The sequence below is a fragment of the Vulpes lagopus genome, chromosome 8 (genome assembly GCF_018345385.1).
Source record: "Vulpes lagopus strain Blue_001 chromosome 8, ASM1834538v1, whole genome shotgun sequence".
NCBI lineage: Eukaryota > Metazoa > Chordata > Mammalia > Carnivora > Canidae > Vulpes > Vulpes lagopus.
In genome coordinates, this window is record NC_054831.1 from 32968002 (window position 1) to 32988853 (window position 20852).

The window sequence follows — 20852 nt, forward strand, 5'->3', positions numbered from 1 at the left end:
CTGGGCCTCCCCAATGCCTTTTAATGTTGTCAATGATCTCCTTGTGAATTACAAAAAAAAAAAAAAAAAGTAGATTTCTAGATCTAGATAGATATATACCTATATCTAAATATATATATCTAGAACAATATGTCTATAAATATCTATATATATTTTATATTATTTATAGACATAAATATACATATATACACACACCATTTCCTCAAACTTAACAATTAACACAAAGCAGCGTTATGCACTCAAATAAGTAAGCAAGTAAAAATAAGGGAGGAGAGGAAACAGAAGTAAGTTAGAGGCATAACTTATACAAAACTTGGAGTCATGACAAGATCTGTCCCACAGGAAAACAGGAAGAAGTTTAGAAATGCAAGGCTGTGAAGGATGTGATAGGAAGTAATCAAAGATGAATCTCATAGTGGCTGGTAGAGCCCAGCAATAAATGTCCTTCTGTACTAAGCTCAAGATCTGTTGTGTCCTCTCAAAATTCATATATTGAAGTCCTAACCCTCAGTACCTCAGAATGTGACTATATTTGGAGATGAGGTTTTAAAGAGGTAATTAAGTTTAAATGAAGTCATTAGGGTGAATCCTAATATGATATGAAGGTGAGGTTAGGACCCAGATACACAGAAAAAAGACTGTGAAGACAAAGGAAGAAGACAGTCGCGTGCAAGACACGGAGATAGACCTCAAGAGAAAACAACACTAAAAAAAAAAAAGAGAAAACAACACTGCTGACAGCTTGATCTTGCACTTCTACCCTCCACCACTGTGAGGAAATAGGTGCTCTTTAAGGCACCTAGACTGTGGTACTTTGTTATAGCAGCCCTAGCAGATTAATACAGGAGCTAATAGAAGTATTAAGGCAGAAGACTGGACAAGCTTGCCTTTGTTTTTTAGGAGTAGAGTGAAGGACGGGCAATAGTGGAGAGACACAGATACCAGGGAGATATATCTTGTATAGGAAATTATGGCAGAAGGGTAAGAAAAACATGATTAGCCTTGGACCAAAGGAATAGTGGGAATGTAGAAGAAAGGCTTATTTCAAGAAAAAATGGAGGAAAAATCTGTAGGATTTGATCTCTTGTTGTCTTGGCAGGGGGAAGGTAGAAGAAGAGACATGCACTATAGAAAGAGCCAAGAAATTGAGAAAAGCACCAGAATGTCACCTGTGTATATGGACTATTTTAATTAGGACTAAGATTAGAACAGGGGCACCTGGGTGGCTCAGTTGGTTATGCATCTGCCTTTGGCTCAGGTCATGATCCCAGAGTCCTTGGATTGAGTCCCACCTCAGCCTCTGCTCAGTGGGGAGCCTGCTTCTCCCTCTCCTCCCTGCTTGTTCTCTCTCTGGCTATCTCTGTCAAAAAAAAAAAAAAAACAAAGGAAAGAAAAGAAAAGGAAAAGAAAGGAAAAAGGAAAGGGGAAAGGAAAAAGGAAAAAGGAAAGGAAAGGAAACAAAAGAAATAAAATTAGAGCAGAGGCAGCTGAGGTATATTACCTCAAGGATAAACCAGAAGATAGGTGAAGTGAGTCAACCCTATTAGCTTTAGGACTTTGAGTCAGGATTCTGAAAATGTTTGGTTCAGAGCATTGGCATATTGGAACTAAAAAGACAATCCCAGCATCAAAAATTATAAAATACAGGGCACCTGGGCAGCTATATTGATTAAGCATCTGCCTTTGGCTTAGGTCATGATCCCAGAGTCCTGGGATCAAGTCCTCCTTCAGGCTCCTTGCTTCTCCCTATTCCTTTGCCTGTTACTCCCCCTGCTTGTGCTCTTTGTCAAGTGGATAAACAAAATCTTTTTTTTTTTTTAAGATTTTATTTATTTATTCATGAGAAACACGGGGAGTGGGGGGGCAGAGACACAAGCAGAGGGAGAAGCAGGCTCCATGCAGAGAGCCCAATGTGGGACTTGATCCTGGTACTCCAGGTTCACTCCCTGAGCCAAAGGCAGATGCTCAACTGCTGAGCCACCCAGGCATCCCAACAAAGTCTTTTTAAAAAATTATGAAATACATAGTTGTAAACTTAATTGATGAGATAAAAGACTGCTACGTTGAAAACTACAAAACACAGGATCTTCTTTGAAACAACTAAACTGGTTGGTTTGGTCACAAATTAGGAAAAAATATATTCCACTTCATATTTAGAAACTAAAATGAAATAGAAATAGGTTGTTACTTGTTATACACATGTAATTAAAAATCCATCTCCTGCGGTGCCTGGGTGGCTCAGTCTGTTAAGTGTCTGCCTTTGGCTCAGATCATGATCTTGGGGTCCTGGGATTGAACCGTGTCAGGCTCCTTGCTCAGTGAGGAGTCTGTTTCCCCCTCTCCTGCCCCTCCCGCCTGCTCATGTGCTTGCTTTCTCTCGCTCTCTCCCTCCTTCCCTCTCTCTCTCTCAAAATATCCATCTCCTAAATTAAATTTAAGGCCTATAGAGAGTGGAAGGTAATAACACACAGTATATACATTAGGTATGCATAAAATATAGCTACGGAACTTGTAGAACACAAAAATTCAGCAGTGGCAGGTAGGATTTTATTGTCATAAGCAGCAGCAAAAACAGAAAAGAGGAAGCATACATATGCCAAATTTGGTTGCAAGGAATCAGTTCCCCTGGCCCAGTGTTTCTCAAAGTGTGATGTGGTGACAGCCTGCACCAGAATCCCCTACAGTACAGTAAGAGTACAGAATAATCCAGGGCCATACATCAGACAGTTGCAGTTTAAACAAGCTCCCAAAGTCTTTCTTAGGCTCCTTGAAGTTTAAGAACAATTCTCCAAATCTCTGAAAACAGTAATTGTTTTTCTGAGAAAACTGTTGGAAATATTGGTCTATACTAGCAGCTAATTAAGGATAGCCCACAAGAAACTTAAGTGAATGTTCTGAGATTATAGAGTCTAAGAAAGCCATTTTTTTCACTTTAATATTTTGAGCTTTGAGGAAGGTATATCAAATATATAACCTTATTTATTGTTTAGTAAAGAAAAGATGTTTCTTAGGTACCTGGGTGGCTCAGTGGTTGAGCGTCTGCCTTTGACTCAGGTCATGATGCTGGGGTCCTGGGATCGGGTCCTGCATCAGGCTCCCCATGGGGAGTCTGCTTCTCCCTTTGCCTATGTCTTTGCCTCTCTCTGTCTCTCATTAATAAATACATTAATTAAATCTTTAAAAAAGAAAAGATGTTTCTTGGAATGAAAGAGTTCTTCCTACCAAAAAAAATAAAAGGTCGATATAACATTCATTCTTTGTTCTATTATTCTTTTCATAAATAAACTCAATTCTCTATAGGTATGTTTTGTTTTGTTGTTGTTTCTGAAACAAAATGGGAATAATGAACACATGTAGATACCGTGCTTAATTTTTGTGTTTCCATTTTCTTGGCCCTCTGAATATGCATTATGTTTCACAGACTCTTATATGTCCTCCTGCTCTTTATTGAGTCTGCTTATCACCCTTTCCAAGGAACCTTGACCATTCTCTGCATCAGATGGCACAGCGTTTGTCTGTAAACTTTCCATATGCCTCCCTAGGCTAATTGTTTTCTTTTTTTTTTTAATTTTTTTATGATAGTCACACACACAGAGAGAGAGAGAGAGAGAGAGAGAGGCAGAGACATAGGCAGAGAGAGAAGCAGGCTCCATGCACCGGGAGCCCGACGTGGGATTCGATCCCGGGTCTCCAGGATCGTGCCCTGGGCCAAAGGCAGGCGCCAAACCGCTGTGCCACCCAGGGATCCCTAGGCTAATTGTTTTCATAGTAATTGTAGCTTCTTGTATCAGCATGGTGATTCCAGGGTTCTCCAGATGAGGAGCACATACCAATCTTTCATTAACTGACTAAATTTGTGAGTGTGATGTAATTTTTTAAAATTTATTTATGATAGAGAGAGAGAGAGAGAGAGAGAGAGAGGCAGAGACATAGGCAGACGGAGAAGCAGGCTCCATGCACCGGGAGCCCGACGTGGGATTCGATCCCCGGTCTCCAGGATCGCGCCCTGGGCCAAAGGCAGGCGTTAAACCACTGCGTCACCCAGGGATCCCATGTGTGATGTAAGTGAAACAAAATTCTCTCTCTTTTTTTTTTAACCACCGGATCCACAACAGAATGTTTTCTGAGGTCTATCAAAGAACTACTAGTTTCCCAATTCTAAGGGTTCAACACTTTTGCAAGTGTGTGCAACCCCTACTCAGTCATGAGGAATCAGTGGACATGAAGCCTGCTGACAAATCAATACTGTACTTCAACACATCTACTCCCATTATTCAAGTTGTTTCCCATAGCAGCTATCCCTTGGGTGTCTCCATGGGTAGGAATCATGTGCTCTAAGTTCTAGATCTTTATCATTAGTCATGGACATCGGGTTGATGGGCCACTGACTGTGATCTCCATTTCTTTTTTTATTCTTAAATAGGTCCCTCGTTTAGGGACACCTGGCTGGGTCCCAGGTTAGATGTAGAACTTAATTAAAAATAAGATAAGGGGTGCCTGGGTGGCTCAGTTAGTTAAACGTCTGCCTTCAGCTCAGGTCATGATCCCAGAGTCCTGGGATCAAACTCCACATCTAGCTCCCTGTTCAGTGGGGAGACTGCTTCTCCCTCTCCCTGCCTGCCACTCCGCCTGCTTGTACTCTCATATGCACATGCACATGTTTTCTCTGTGTCAAATAAATAAAATCTTTAAAATAAATAAAATAAATAAGGGGCACCTGGGTGGCTCAGTCTTGTTAAGCGTCTAACTCTAGATTCCAGCTCAGGCTGTGGTCTAGTGATCATGGGATCCAGCCCTGCATCAGGATCTGTGGAATCTGCCTGTCCCTTTCCATCTGCTCCTCCCTCAGTGTGATCTTTCTTCTCTTAAAATCTTAAAGTCTTCCATTTCACTTTTTCTTTTAAGGCACTATTTTAAGGCACTATATGTTGTGTTTATTCATTCTTCTATTCCCTCTTGGTCTTTATTTTTGACATTTTTGTTTCTAATTTTTTCTTGACACCTGTGCCTTCATTTTTGAATTTTTCTAAGGCCAATCAAATTATGAACCATTTTATTTTTTTCTTTTTTGAATCTTGAAGTAGTATGTTGTAGTCTTGATGTTTTCTGAGCATATCTTTCTTTTTTTTTTTTTTAAGATTTTATTTATTTATTCATAGACACACAGAGAGAAAGGCAGAGACACAGGCAGAGGGAGAAGCAGGCTGCATGCCGGGAGCCTGACGTGGGACTCGATCCTGGGTCTCCAGGATCACACCCTGGGCTGCAGGCGGCGCCAAACCACTGCACCACCAGGGCTGCCCTGAGCATATCTTTCTAGTGTATTTTTATTATCCTTTGGATTTCTTATTCTTTTTTTCTTATAACTTGGTTGGGGTTTGGCCTTGATATTTGTTGCTTTTTTTGTAGGTTTAATTTAGTTGCCCTGAATTATCAGGAAGTGTATTTCAAGGTAGCTTTTGTACTTCAAAGAGCTCTTTCATCTGTTGTCTTTGTGTGTAGTGTTTAAAAGCGATGTCAACCTGCTTTCTGAGGATTACCTGACTCTGTTCCCATTTTACATGTGTATCAGGACCTCTTTGCTTGTTCCTAATCTGCTTAAATTTTTATTTCCTTGTGTGGGGCCTTGTCCTTGAAGGGACCCCTGTTTAGTTTTAGGAATTTGTAGGGTCTTCCTACAGACTCCTTACACTCATCAGTTACTGAAATAGGAAAACACCTTCCAGTTTCAGTTCTTGGATTGGCCTGCTGTACCTTTCAGTGAATACTTGTTGGCTCTCTTGGGGTTGGTTCTTCTATTCTCAAGGGGTATATTCTTCTATACCCCTTGCTTTGCTTTTCCTCATTTAAAAGGTTGAAACCAATTTGTCAGAACACTCATTTATTGTAGTAAAAATGTTTTTTTAATGGGTTTTCGGTTTTGCTATTTGCTTTTTTACTGGTGATTAGGAATAATCCAAAAATTACGCTGCCAGTGCTGCTCTTTGTTTTCAATTCTGAAGGAAGGCCAATTTGCTGGCCTGTTTTTAATTTTTATGCTTACTACATTTTGAGTCCTAAGAAATGTGTATTCTGAGGTCATGAAAATATTTTCCTGTGTTTTCTTACAGAAGTTTTGTTGTTTTTCTTTTCATATTTAAGTCTGCGATTAATGTTGAATACATTTTTGTGCATGGTGTGGATAGAGGAGTTTACTTTTTCATATGGCTGTCCAAATCATCTAGCACCATTTATTGACAAAACTATCAATCATCCTCTCTTCACTAAACTGCAGTAATACCTTTCCTGTAAAGGTAAACCAGGTGTTTATGTATGTGTAGTTTGGTTTCTGGGCTCTCTATTCCACTCTACTTAATGGATCTATTTGTTATCCTTGCCACAAAATCAAACTTAACTAGTTTTACAATATATATTGATAGGGCAGGGTAGGTAGATCCTCCACAAATTTGTCTCAAGAATGTGTTGGCTAACTTTTTTTGAGATTTTAAGTAATTGCCACACTCCATGTGGAGCGTGAATTTACAACCCCAAGATCAAGAGTCACATGCTTTACCATCCAAGCCAGCCAGGCACCCCTGTTTGGCTATTATTCTAAGACTTTATATTTCCTATAAATATTAGACTCAGTTTGTTTCCACCAAACACAAGAAGAAACAGATTTTGACTAGGATTGTGACGAATCTACATCAGTATTGGGAGAACTGACATATTTTATGTTAATATCAAGTCTTCCAATCTAGAAAAAGTTATTCTTGTTTTCTTCAATGTTTTATAGGCTACTGTAGAGTTTATGCGTCTGTTTTACTATATTATTTCCATGTACTTGATTTTTTGATGCTATTGTAAACAGCACTTAACTTCATTTTCTAATTGTTTATTGTTAATATATAGAACTACAATTAACTTTGAAATTTAAAAAAATTTTTTTCAACTAAGCTTTACACCCAACATGGGGCTTGAACTCACAACGCTGAAATCAAGAGTCACATGCTCCACTGATTCAGCTAGCCAGGCACCCCAGAAATACAATTTTAAAAATATATTGGCATTACAATTAACTTGTTAAATTCTCTTAATAATTTTAATAGTTTGCCATAGATGCTTTTAGTTTTTCTCCAGAGACAGGAATGTCAAATGCAAATTAATTTTATTCTTCCTTGCCAATCTTTACCTGCCTTATTAAACTGACTAGAACTTCCAAACAACATTGAGTAGAAGCAGTAACTGTAATTTTTGTCTTGTACTAAAACTCAGAGAAGAGTGTTATCTCACTATTAAGATAATTGTAGGTTTTTTTTTGAGGTTCCCCCTTTCCTAATGTTTTCCTCTATTCTTAGTTTGAGTTTTTATTATGAATGGTTATTGAGTTTTATCAAAAGCTTTTTTTTCCTATCAAGATGGCTTCTACTGCTTTTGTGTGGTAAATTGTATCAACCAACTTCAAGTGTTAGACTATCCTTTTGGGCAGCCCGGGTGGCTCAGCGGTTTAGCGCTGCCTTCAGCCCGCGGCATGATCCTGGAGATCTGGGATCGAGTCCTATGTCGGGCTCCCTGCATGGAGCCTGCTTCTCCATCTGCCTGTCTCTATTTCTCTGTCTCTCTCACAAATAAATAAAGAAAATATTTAAAAAATAAAAAAAATAAACTAGCCTTTTATTTCTGAAATAACCCTACTTAGTTATGATGTATCATTCCTTTTATTACTGGGGTCCATTTCTAATATTTTGGTTAGTATTTTAGTATGAAAGAGATGGCCTGTAATTTTTTTTTCTTGTATTAGTCTTGTTAGGTTTTGTTGTCAAGGTATTTCTGGCCTTGTAAAACAAGTTGGGAAATACCCTTTTCTTTCTATTCTCTGGGATCATATATTTTTAAGATTAGTATTATTTCTTCCTTAAAGATTTCACCAGAGAAAGAATCTGAGCCTAGCTTTTTTTGTGGAAAGGCTTGTAATTGGGGATCCCTGGGTGGTGCAGCGGTTTGGCGCCTGCCTTTGACCCAGGGAGCGATCCTGGAGACCCAGGATCAAATCCCACGTCGGGCTCCCGGTGCATGGAGCCTGCTTCTCCCTCTGCCTATGTCTCTGCCTCTCTCTCTCTCTCTGTGTGTGTGACTATCATAAAAAAAAAAAAAAAAAGGCTTGTAATTTCAGTCAATTTCTTTAATAGAGACAGGGCTATTGAGATGTTCTTCTTGGGAAAGGTTTCTTTTTTTTTTTATTTAAGTGGCTTCACTGGGTGTGATGTACAGTTTTAATTCATGACCCTGAGATCAAGACCCAAACCTAGCTTGAGTTGGACACTCAACAGACTGAGCTACCCTGGTGCTCCTCCTGGGACAGATTTAAGAAGTTGTGTTTTTCAAAGGATGTGCATACTCCATCAAGTCTGTCAAATTCTTTGATGTAAGTTATTCATAACCTTTTTTTAATGTCCATAGGATCTCTGTTTTTTAAAGTAATCTTCAGATCCAAAATGGGGCTCAAATCACCACCCTGAGATCAAGAGTCACATGCCCTACCGACTGAGCCAGCCAGGAATACCTTCAGTGGTTCTTGATACTGATTATTTTTGTTCTTTAAAATCAGTTTTACTGGGGGATTATTAATTTGTAAGCAAATGACTTATGAAAGTCTTTTTTAAGTCAGCTTTTTAAAACAGGGGAGTTGAACTCACAATCCTGAGATCAAAATTTGCATGCTCTATGGAGCCAGCAAAGCACCCCATGAAAGTCTTTTTAACATCTAAATGTGTGTTAGTCCAATTTCTCAGGCTTTAAGTTTTCCTTGCTTTATATATCTGTAGAAGCAAACTGGATTAACTGCTCTTCATTCTAGATCTGACTTCATAATCATGTACTCTCCACATTTAAAATCACTGTTGCCTTAAAAAAAAAAATCACAAGCTTCTGAAAACCATGTCCTCAGTATTACACCATTATTTTCCTAAACTAACATTATCAAAAACAAAGATTTAGGTAATTGCCTTAGATTTTTCTTTTAGCTATAGCTAAATTCTCAAAATCTTTTATCTTTCTAAAGATTTTATTTATTCGTGAAAGACAGCGAGCACTGAGCCCATGAACAGAGGAGGGGCAGAAGGAGAGGGAGAAGCAGGCTCTCCACTGAGCAGGGAGCCTGACTCGGGACTTGATCCCAGGATCCTGGGATCATGATCTGAGTGGAAGGCACATACCTAACCAACGACTGAGCCACCCAGGCACCCCTGACTCCCAAATTCGTAATCTCATCCTAACACAGTCACACTTTATAATTCAAAATTTGGGCAGGCCAGGTGGCTCAGTGGTTTAGCGCTGCCTTCAGCCCAGGGCCTAATCCTGGAGACCTGGGATTGAGTCTCATGTCAGGCTCCCGCATGGAGTCTGCTTCTCCCTCTGCCTGTGTCTCTGCCTCTTTCTCTCTCTCTCTCGCTCTTTGTGAATAATAAAAAAAAAAATTAGCACTATTCTACTACAATTTTGTACTTCATGTTGTTTTTGTCTACAACCTCTCCTTCCCTATTATCTGCCATTCATGATTACAGCTACTTACTTATGTGCCAAGGAACTGGGAGTTTTAAACTGAAAGCAATGGGGAACTTCAAAGCTTTGAAACATAAGTGTGACATGACCTAAAATGATAAAGCATTACTCTTTCTACAGAACTTGATTGAGCTCTTTACTTCACTTATTCACTTTTGCATCCCATGTAAGCAAATTGTATCTTGTACATATAAAAAATTTATGAATTTTATTCATCCTATGTGAAATGAGAAAACCAATAAATTGCCATTTCTTAAGACTGTTATTCTGAATTGTCCTGAATATTTTTTTTATATTGAATCAGTGGTAGAGGTTTCCTAATGCCTTTTCTCAATGAAACTAAAAAGATGAAAACAAACCATAGGTACAGTCCAGATCAATAACAAATCCTTTAACTAAGGAAGGAGATGATAAGCAAAACTTGACATGTTTTCTTCCTTCCTTCTATAGTAAGAACAGTTTTACAATTAAAAAGAAAATTTGATAATGGGAAAAAAATTATTCCCCTGCATAGAGATATTTAGTTTTATAACGTTCTGGGTTTGTTTTTTTCCCTCGACATTTCATTATGAAAAATTTCACATACTAAAAAGTAGAATGAGATTTACAATAAACACGGATAAACCTAGCATCTACATCTTTTGAATTTTTCACATTTAATTCATAGCTACATGAAAAGCTTATGGTGCCTTATAGGTGTGCAGTATGTTGAAGATACAAAAGAATTTAAAAGAGAAGATTTAATTTTGTTATATCAATGGATAAATTTGATATTTTTAGCAAATTATCCTTAAGTAGCCACTGGCTGATTTCATTACTTTATTCAAGATACCACTGATACAAGCGCTATCTAATGTAATGTCATTCAATTAACTGTTACATTTAATGAGATAATGGGCACATTGATCATTTGGAAAGGAACTTCAAAGCCTGTGTTACACTCTCTAGAGCATCCTCTCAGGCCTCCAAGAGTAAACTGGATTTTTGGAAACATCCCAAAGCTTCATTCAGATCCAACTCTTAAAGATTCTAAGAGTCCAGTTGTCAAAAAACCAAAATGGTTATAATCAATGAGAATGGTTTTCTTAGGTATTCTAAAAATAATTTTATGCACTGGCATCACTGACATAATATAAAAGTACTCCTAGTGTCACCCCACCAAAAAGAACGCAACCTCTTCTGCTCTAGTTGTTGCTCATATGCCATTTTGTTTCACAGCTTTGAGACAAAACCCAAGTATATGTTAAGAATTTAATATATGATTATGTTGGTATTTGAAATCAGATACAAAGGGAGGATTACTACATAAAAAGTGATGAGAATACCAATCATTTAAAAATGAGAGATCCTTGATTTTCTTTTATTTCTCAAATTTCAAGCATGCAGTCTCCTTTACAGGAAAAAGAAATTGCCACAATACCTAAAGGTTGACTTAATATATTTTTAATATTTCTTATATTTGTATTAACATAAAAATAGGTATACACTCTTTATTTTTATAGTTCTCACACAAGAGCTAAAACATTTATAAATTAAGATCAATAAAATGCAAATCACTTTAATATAAAAAATAATGCTATTTCACTCAAATAATAAAACAATGTTTTATCTAAAAGAAATAAATCACAGGTATTTGGTTTAATAGCAAAAAGCTGCAGTTTCAGATTCCATTCTACTCTCAAACTGTTTCTGAATGTTTTTACTTTAATAATGACATGAATATTCACATAGTATCTTATTCAAACTAGTATTGATAAAGACTTTTGCTCCCTCTTTCAAAGTAATCAGAACAGAAAGTTAACCAAACATGTCAACTGTTAGCCCTCAAAAGCCAATTTTAAAAGGTGTGGAAAAAATAATAATTGCCTTTATTGGGACGCCTCAGTGGCTCAGCAGATGAGTGTCTGCCTTCGGCCCTGGTTGTGATCCTGGAATCCTGGGATCACAGTCCCTGCATGGAGCCTGCTTCTCCCTCTGCCTATGTCTCTGCCTCTCTCTCTGTGTGGCTCATGAGTAAATAAATAAAATCTTTAAAAGCAATAAACAAAAAAACCCCAATTGCCTTATTGAAATCTGCATTACTACTGAATCCAATTAACTTTAGAATTTGGAACAGAAACATTCTTTACGATTTACTATTATACTTATTGCTTAACAAACTGTTCAAAGTTATAGGAGCCTCACAACACAAATGGTACTGACCATTAGGGTATAGATATTGTTTTAATAAATATAAGATCCTGTTATGTCTAGAACCACATGTATATTACATGTACAATAGCAGCACACCATCATTTTTCTCATTCTCATGTAATCCATGTTCTGCAGCTTCCATAGTATTATTTTTTCTCAAATCAGATTTTAATTTTGAATACTTAACACTATTATTGATATGCATTTCACTTTCCTCATGTTTACTAAGAATATGTGATAAATGCTGCCAATCTTTGCACCCATTCTCATTCTTCAGTTGATTTTTTCCTTCCCCAAAGAGTTTGCAATACAAACAAAACACAGAATCTTTTGAAGTCGAATAAAGTAACCAAGATCTAGTGGTTTTATCACCATTTGGAAGAATTCGTGTGTAGTAAGTTTCTGAAAACTTCCTCCCTGTATTGTCTTTTGGAAAGTTAAAATTTCTTACTTGAGGTGGATCATTTTCAACAAGAATGTCTCGTTGTTTAGTATTCAAAATTCGGGGCCATTTACCTGGGTCTGTAGAAAGTACAACTGATATAATGGAGTCTTCTGATTTTTTCTCTTCCAGTTGCTCTTGAAATTTATCAGCTATGGTTAACACAGAAGAAGGTAAAGTTACATCCTGTTTGATCAGTAAGGTATCTGTACATTCTGCCAAAACCTGTAGCTCTGAAGTTTTTTCTTTTTGTTCTGGTAGTCCCTCTTTTTTTTCTAAAAGAGTATTCAATGGTCCATATAATTTTCTTTCATTTTCTTCTCTAACAGCATTCCTTTTTCTGTTTTCTGATGCTGACGAATTTTTTGATTTTGTTTCCATCATCTGGGGAGAAAGACGTTACAATTTTTATCTTAGAACTGTTACAAAGAAGGGCAACTAGGTGGCTCATCAGTTAAGCGCCTGCCTTTGGCTAAGGTCATGATCCCAGCATCCTAGGATCAAGCCCCAAGTCCGGCTCCCTGCTCCTTAGGGAGCTTGCTTCTCCCTCTCCCTCTGCCCTATCCTTTCACCACTTGTGCTCTCACTCTCTCTCTGAAATAAATAAATAAAATCTAAATTAAAAAAAAATTGTTAAAAGGATCAATGTATATACAAATGCCCAATAAACATGTGAAAAGCTGATCATCTGTCAACAAAGAAATACAAATCTGGGATGCCTGGATGGCTCAGTGAACATCTGCCTTTGGCTCAGGTCCTGATCCCCGTGTCCTGGGATCAAGTCCCATGTCAGTCTCCTTGCAGGCAGCCCATTTCTCCTTCTGCCTATGTCTCTACGTCTCTGTCTCTCTCATGAATAAATAAATAGAATCTTAAAAAAAAAAATCAAAACTACCACATGCCACTTCACACCCACTATTATGGCTATATAATGACTAGTGTTGGCAAAGATGTGGAAAAATTGAAACTTTCCTAAGGTGCTAATGCAGATCTAGAATGATACAGGTGGGGCAGCCTTGGTGGCTCAGCGGTTTAGCGCCGCCTTCAGCCTAGGGTGTGATCCTGGAGACCCAGGATTGAATCCCACGTCAGGCTCCCTGCGTGAAGCCTGCTTCTCCCTCTGCCTGTGTCTCTGCCTCTCTCTCTGTCTCTGTGTCTCTCATGAATAAATAAATAAAATCTTTTAAAAAAAAAATAGAATGATACAGGTGCCTTGGAAAACAGCCTGGCAATACCATACGAACCACCAATATCAGAATGAAAATATATGTCTATACAGATCTGTAAAAAGTGTTCACAGCAACGTATTCATAATATAATAGTCAAAATGTAAAAATAACCCAAATGTCCATTACTCATGGATAAATACAAAATGTGGGGGAAAAATGTGGGTGTTATCCATACAACAGAATATTATTTGGCAATAATAACGAGTGAAGTTATATGCTACAATATGGATAAGCCTTGAAAACAGTATGATGTGTAAAAACCAAGTATCACAAATGATTCCATTTAATTGAGACATAGAACCGATTTTAGAGTCAACAAAATAAAATTTAAAAAAATTCAGAATAACAAACATATAGTACACAATCTGAATGGCATCCTATTGGCTGTGTATACAGCACAATTCCAAAGCTGCATTTGATAATGTTTAAAAAACTAAGAACTTTTGGACCCCTGGGTGGCCACAATTAAGTGTCCAACTCTTGATTTTGGCTCAGGTTGTGATCTTAAGGTTGTGAGATCACATTGGGCTTCGTACTCAGTGCAGAGTCTGCTTGAGATTCTCTCTCTCTTGGTCCCTCCCCCTACTTGCTCTTTTTTTCTCTAAACTAAGTAAATCTTTAAAAATAAAATAAAACAGAACAAAACCCCAAACCCCACTCCCAAAAACCCCAACTAAAAGCTTCGTTTTGATTTAACCCTAAAAGCAACATTGGCAGCACTGAATTAAAAAAGCAGGAGCAACATAATCAAATTCGTATTTAGAAACATTGCTCTGATTGTATTATAGATTTCTAACTGTAAGTAAGAAGACCAAGGGTACAGAAACACTCAGGAGCTGTAGTAGTTTAGTTCTGGCAAGACATGTAGCTCTGGCTACATCTAAGATTGTAGGAGTTGAGATAGGATATAGTTGACCTATCTGAATTATTGGTAACTGAATGGCTCTGGATGCTAAGGTAAGGAAGAAGGAGTAAAGACTGACCCTAAGTTTCTGTCTAGGCATCTACCTGAATGGTAGGATCACTTAATTGATATAGGAAGCAGAATGAAAGCAAATTTGGAGTTTCAGTTTTAAAGAAGTATCTGACGTATTTGTGGAAAATTCAAATGGAGATTACAAATGGATTAGTCTGAAATTTTAAAAATTAGTATCTATACACAAAAGAAAAATTCAAAAACACCAAAAAAAAAAAAAAAGGAAAAAGAAAATATATCTATAGATATATTCTGGAAGTTTATAAAAATCTGTTAATTAAAACTTTGAGATTGGATGAAACCGTATTGAAAGAGTATATAAAAAAGCCAACAGAAGGCCAACGACTATAGTTAGTGATTTGTGTTTTATTTTATTTTTTTTGTGTGTGTGTTTTATTTTTTTAACAATGCTATTTTTTTTTTTTTTTTTTTTTTAGAGAGAGAGAGGGAGAGAATGAGAGAGAACATGAGCAGGGAGGCTGATATGGGGCTTGATCCCAAGACCCTGGGACCATGACCTGAGCCAAAGGCAGACGCTTAACTGACTGAGCCACCCAGGCATCTCCAGTTAGTGTTATTTTTCTATATAACCAAACCCAAGCATTGGTCTTGTTTCTCCTTCCTGAAGTTTCCCAGTAATGAATAGGTATTCAACTTGTTATAGTCATAATTTTCAATGGATGGGCCATGTCCCAAGTGTATGACCTTGGACAAGTTACCTGACCACTGAAGCTTCAATTTCCTTGGCAATAAAATGAGACTGTTTACATGATTAAATGCAAAAATACATGTAAAATTGTATCTGCCACCATAGTAAACTCATGTTAGCTATTATTGGCATAAACTTTAAGAAAGAGACCTGTGATTATTTGACAATCACCTAATACAGTCTAATAGCAAAGAACTAATAAGAAGACAAAGGTGGCTAATCCAAAGGGTCATGGGTATAGTCTAGGTTCCAAGATTAAACTGGTTGTATCTTTCCCTGTGTCTTCAGGCACTCTTTCCAGGAACATTCATCTGAGATTCTCTGAAAATGAAGTTCAAAAATACTCTAATATACTACTACATCTCTCACAACCAACATTTTTACTGATGACCTGGGTGAAAACTGAAGCTAAAAGGCAGTTGAGATTGCCACCACCAATTAACTAAAGGCCCTTAAAAAACAGGAGGAGGGGATCCCTGGGTGGCTTAGCGGTTTAGAGCCTGCCTTCAGCCCAGGGTGCAATCCTGGAGTCCCGGGATCGAGTCCCACGTCGGGCTCCCTGAATGGAGCCTGCTTCTCCCTCTGCCTGTGTCTCTGCCTCTATGTCTATCATGAATTAAAAAAAAAAAAAAAATCTTAAAAAAAAAACAGGAGGAAAAAAAATACTAGAAAGAAAGTATCAAGAAGAAGAACACTATATTTATTAACAGAAACTCATTTCATTCTCAGAAGTGTCCCAGTTAGATGGTTAAATCAATCCACATGTAAGGCTACTTATTCTGAAGATTACTAAATTGAATCAGATATAGATCCTGGGCTCAAGGAACCTATAGCTTCTTAAGGGAGATAAGGCACACAGATAATTAAATATTCATGTCAGATGCAATTGAGCAAAATGAGGTTTTACATACGAGGTCAAATTGAGCTATGTGACTCTGGATAAGACACTTTTTCTGAACTTCAACATCTTTAACATATTGTAAGGGTTTTATTTAATCAAAATTGAACATATATTTAGTATAAGGCAACTAGTTATACCTGGTTAATTAAAACAGAGTGCTACCTTACCACTTTTTCCCATTTTTCCTTTCCCAGAAGTTAATCACTTTCAACATCATTAGCTGATTCATTTGGTATTTATGTCCAAATATCAAAGTAAGAAGTTTGTATCACTATTTACTGGTTTTACTCCCAATTTTAGGTATCACAACAAATTGGCTTTTCAATGAGGAAGATGGAAATTTAGTTTTCCTCCATTGTACCGTATTTACCATGCACACCAATCAGCCACCTAGTTATCCTCGGTTGTAGATTTCTCAACTTTGGCGTTACTGATATCTTGGGCCAGATAATTTGTTATGAGGGACAGTCCTGTGTATTGCAGGATGTTTAGCAGCATCCTTGGCCCCTAACCAGTAGATGCCAATAGCACTACCCCAACTATGATAATGAAAAATGTTTGGATGTTGTTGCCAAATGTTCATAGGGAAGAAAATGACCTCTGGTTAGGTCATTGGGTAAAACCAAGATTCAATCATTGCATTTTACAATTGTATATGCTATTCTTAGATAAACTACTATACTAATTCAAGAAAATCTGGGTAAACAGTTGCTGCTGATTTTGAGTATGTGTATTTTCTCGTTTTTACTTCCTTTTGGTGTTCACTTGGAGTAAAAAGTAGGTACTCTATGTACAAGGTTCATGCTCTTCAGATGATACACATTACATTCGTCTAAAGTTCATGAGCTTACTGTCTTTTACTTAGCAAAAACTCATGGTCTAAGGAAATACAAATAAGTCATCCACTAAAAAAAAAAAAAAAAGACTTATAAAAAATATTGGTTTATTACCAAATCAGAAGTTCATTGTTGTTTTTGCCATATACAATTTTGAAAAGATAACAAACCTATGCTAAGTCTTTTTTTCCCCTAATTTTAAACTGCTCATCATTCTCTTCTATAAGCCACATCCAACAGTTATGGGCCAACAAGCACATGAAAAAATGTTCCACATCACTTGTCATCAGAGAAATACAAATCAAAACCACAATAAGATACCACTTTACACCACCAGTCAGAATGGCTAAAATTAACAAGACAGGCAACAGATGTTGGCGGAGAATGTGGAAAAAGGGGAACCTCTTACACTGTTGGTAGAAATGCAAGCTGGTGCAGCCACTCTGGAGAATAGTATGGAGGTTCCTCAAGAATTTTAAAAGTAGAGCTACCCTATGACCCAGCAATTGCACTACTGGGTATTTACCCTAAAGATACAGATGCTGTGAAATGAAGGGGCACCTGTACCCCAATGTTCATAGCAGCCATGTCCACAATAGCCAAACTGTGGAAGGAGTCATGATGTCCTTCAACAGGTGAATGGATAAAGATGATGTGGTTTATATACACAATGGAATATTACTCAGCCATCAGAAAGGATGAATACCTACCATTTACATCAACATGGATGGAACTACAGGATATCACACTGAGTGAAGTAAGTCAATCAGAGATGGACAATCATCTTACGGTTTCACCAATATGTGGGATATAAGAAATAGTGAAAGAGACTGTAAGAGGAGGGGAAACTGAGTGGGAAAAATTAAAGAGGGAGACCAATCATGAGAGACTCCTAACTCTGGGACAAAACAAAGGTTGCAGGACGGGGAGGAGGACAAGGGGATGGCATAGCTACGTGACAGGCATTAAGAAGAGCACATTATGAAATGAGCACTGGATGTTACACTATATGTTGGAAATTTATTTTATGTCAAAAAAATACTAAAATATAAAACAGTGGAAGAATAAAAACAAATGAGATATGGTATATATAAAGAAAATAATAAAAATAACATAAATAAGCCTTTCTTTTAAAACCTTAAAAGGTGAAGTACCTAGGTGGCTCAGTTGGTTAAATGTCTGCCTTCTGCTCAGGTCATGATCCCAGGGTCCTGGGATCAAGCCCTGCCCAGGACTCTCTGTTCAGTAGGGAGTGTGTTCTCCCTTTCCCTCTGCCCCCACCCTGTGCACACATATTCTCTCTTTCATGTCTGTCTCAAAGAAATAAAACTTTAAAAAAATTAAAGACTTAAAAGTTAATTATAGGCACCTATTGTCTCTTCTGTTTTTTTCTTTTTATAAGATTTTTAAATTTATTTATTCATGAGACACACAGATAGAGAGGCAGAGACATCAGAGACATTGGCAGAGGGAGAAGTAGGCTCCGTGCAGGCACTCTGATGCGGGACTTGATCCCAGGACCCCGGGATCACGCCTTGAGCCAATGGCAGATGCTCAATTGCTGAGCCACCCAGGCATCCCTCTTCTACTGTTTAAAAAGCCTTGCACACCTCAGGGTTACTTCTCCCTGACACTAACCAGTTAAATCCTTATCCAGTGAAATAGGTTTTACATTCCTGGTTTTACATTTATGATCCATATTGAATAAATTTTTGTGTATGGGGAAGAAATGGGGTCAAGGTGCATTTATCTCCATATAACCAAAACTCATCCTAGCATTGCTTTTTAAAAAGATCTTACCTTTCCCATCAGAATGATTTTGGTACCAAGTGACGGAAGATAGTGGAGTAGGAGGGTCTTAGGCTCACCTTATCCCACAGACACAAGAGAACAGCTATATCTACACTAACTTAAATGACCTATAAAGACTGGCAGAATAGACCTTCCATGGCTAAACACTGAGAGAAGTCCACATCGAAAAGAGATGCACTTGGGAACCAAACACCCAGTATAACTAACCACAATCAGGAGGGACATAGCAAGCATGGAGAAGAGAGGCTCAGATCCCACACAGGGCACCCTAGGCACTGGGGATCTGTCCTGGGAAGATGAGTTGCTGTAACATGTGGCTTGGAAAAATCAGCAGAGCTCAACTTGAGAAGTTTTTTTTTTTTTTTTTTTTTTTAGAAGATGTATTTATTCATAAGAGACACACAGAGAGAGGCAGAGACATGGGCAGAGAGAGAAGCAGGTTCTATGCATGGAGCCCGATGTGGGACTCAATCCTGGAATCCCAGGATCACACCCTAAGCCAAAGGCAGATGCTCAACCACTGAGCCACCCAGGTGCCCCAGGTTTAGAAGCTTTTTTTTTTTTTTTTTTAAGATTTTATTTATTTATGAGAGAGAGAGAGAGAGAGGCAGAGACATAGGCAGAGGGAGAAGCAGGCTCCATGCAGGAAGCCTGATGTGGGACTGGATGCCGGGAGACATGGCAGCGCTAAACCACTGAGGCACCCAGGCTACCCAGAAGCTTTAAAAATCAGTAGCACTTAGTTGAAGCACTATAGGATTAGGCCCCTTTCCTTGCACCCCTCCCTTTCCTCCTAGTCAGCTGAGAAAGGGGAGGGGACTTTAGTAGTCTTTGTGATAGGGCTTACCAGCTCTGTTCCCTCCTCCCCACTGCACCTTCTTGGGGTATTTGGGGCCACCAGGTAAGGGTATGGTCCCATACCCTGATCCTGACCCCCTATATTCCTGCCATGTTATGTCTGGCTCATCTCTACCTGAATAAAGTAATGCCTCTGCCTTAAAAAAAAAAAAAAAAAAAAAATTAGTGGGGCTCAATTCTGAGAGCTATAAAAATCAGTAGGCTTAACTCTGGGATAGCTGGAAAGTGACAGGAAATTGAGTCTTCACCCTTAAAGGGCCAGCATGCTACATAACATGACCTGAGAGACAGAAGAAAAGTAGCAGTTTAAAAACCATCTGAAGTACACATGAAAATTTACTGACTTGTCTTATTAGAAGGTGTGCCAGAGGGGCAGGGATTTGCAGATTACTCTAAGAAAAGTGCTGGTGGGTACCATTCCTTCTCATCCTAGCCTAGATAACTGGTCACTTGCAAGAGTCACCACAAACACTCTCCATCTACCTTGCTAGCACTGTGTGCTTGCCCCATCCAACCAGGCAGCCTCAGCTGGAACTGGCACCACTCTAAAACGATTGCTACCTGGAAAAAGGGGGGTAAATAAGCCCATACACCATGCCTGCAGTTCTTGTGCTGGGAACCTGACCTGGCTGCTTGCTGAAGGTGCAAAACCTGCTCTTTGATGTACCTATAGCTGTGACAGAAAAGCTAACAGCAGACCGCTAGGCTGACAGCCACCCTGCCCACCAGAGACCATGACAGCAGCCTACAGCAGTCATGACATCACGACAGGTTCTTCAACAGCACTGGGAGCAAACCCTGTGCAGCGCACCCACAGGAAACAGAGTGATTATAGGTGGCTGGGCTGAAGGCAGCCATGGCTCAGTCACAACAGGAGGGAACACACAACCCACATCCAGAGCACCTGGTTCTGGTAACCAGAAAGATCATGTGAAGGACTCTTCTACATAAGGCCACTGTTTTCAAGATCAGGAGATGTAGTTGACCTTCCTAATACATAGAAACAAATACAGAAAATTAGACAAGACAGAGAAATATAACCCAAATGAAAGAACAGGACAGAATTACAATAAAAAAGCTAAATGAAATGGAGATAAGCAATATGCCTGATGAAAAATTTAAAGTGATGGTCATAAAGATACTCAGTAGACTTGAGAAAAGAGTGGATGAATTCATAAGATCTTCAACAAAGAAAGAAAATACAAAAATGAACCAATCGGAGCTGAAGAATTCAGTAAATGAAATAGAGAGTATCAACAGCAGATTAAAGGAAGGAGAAGAACAGATCAGGAATCTGGAAGTGTAATGGCAATCATTCAAGATAAACAGCAAAAAGAAAAAAGAATAAAAAATGAG

The 20852-nt window shown here is 38.3% G+C and overlaps 1 protein-coding gene across 9 annotated transcripts in view; it reads right to left on the minus strand.

The window, feature by feature from the left end:
- ZMYM5 (zinc finger MYM-type containing 5) overlaps positions 1-20852 on the minus strand; it is a 61389-nt gene that overhangs the window by 10439 nt on the left and 30098 nt on the right. For 3 of the 9 annotated variants that reach the window (XM_041765670.1, XM_041765671.1, XM_041765669.1), the window contains exon 8: positions 8162-12559. In XM_041765670.1, coding sequence (XP_041621604.1) covers positions 11807-12559 — 753 coding nt within the window. In that variant the 3' untranslated portion in view covers positions 8162-11806. Of the gene's footprint in view, positions 1-8157; positions 12560-20852 lie in introns of those variants that run through there. The other 6 variants (XM_041765677.1, XM_041765678.1, XM_041765674.1 and 3 more) reach the window with 4 other exon arrangements.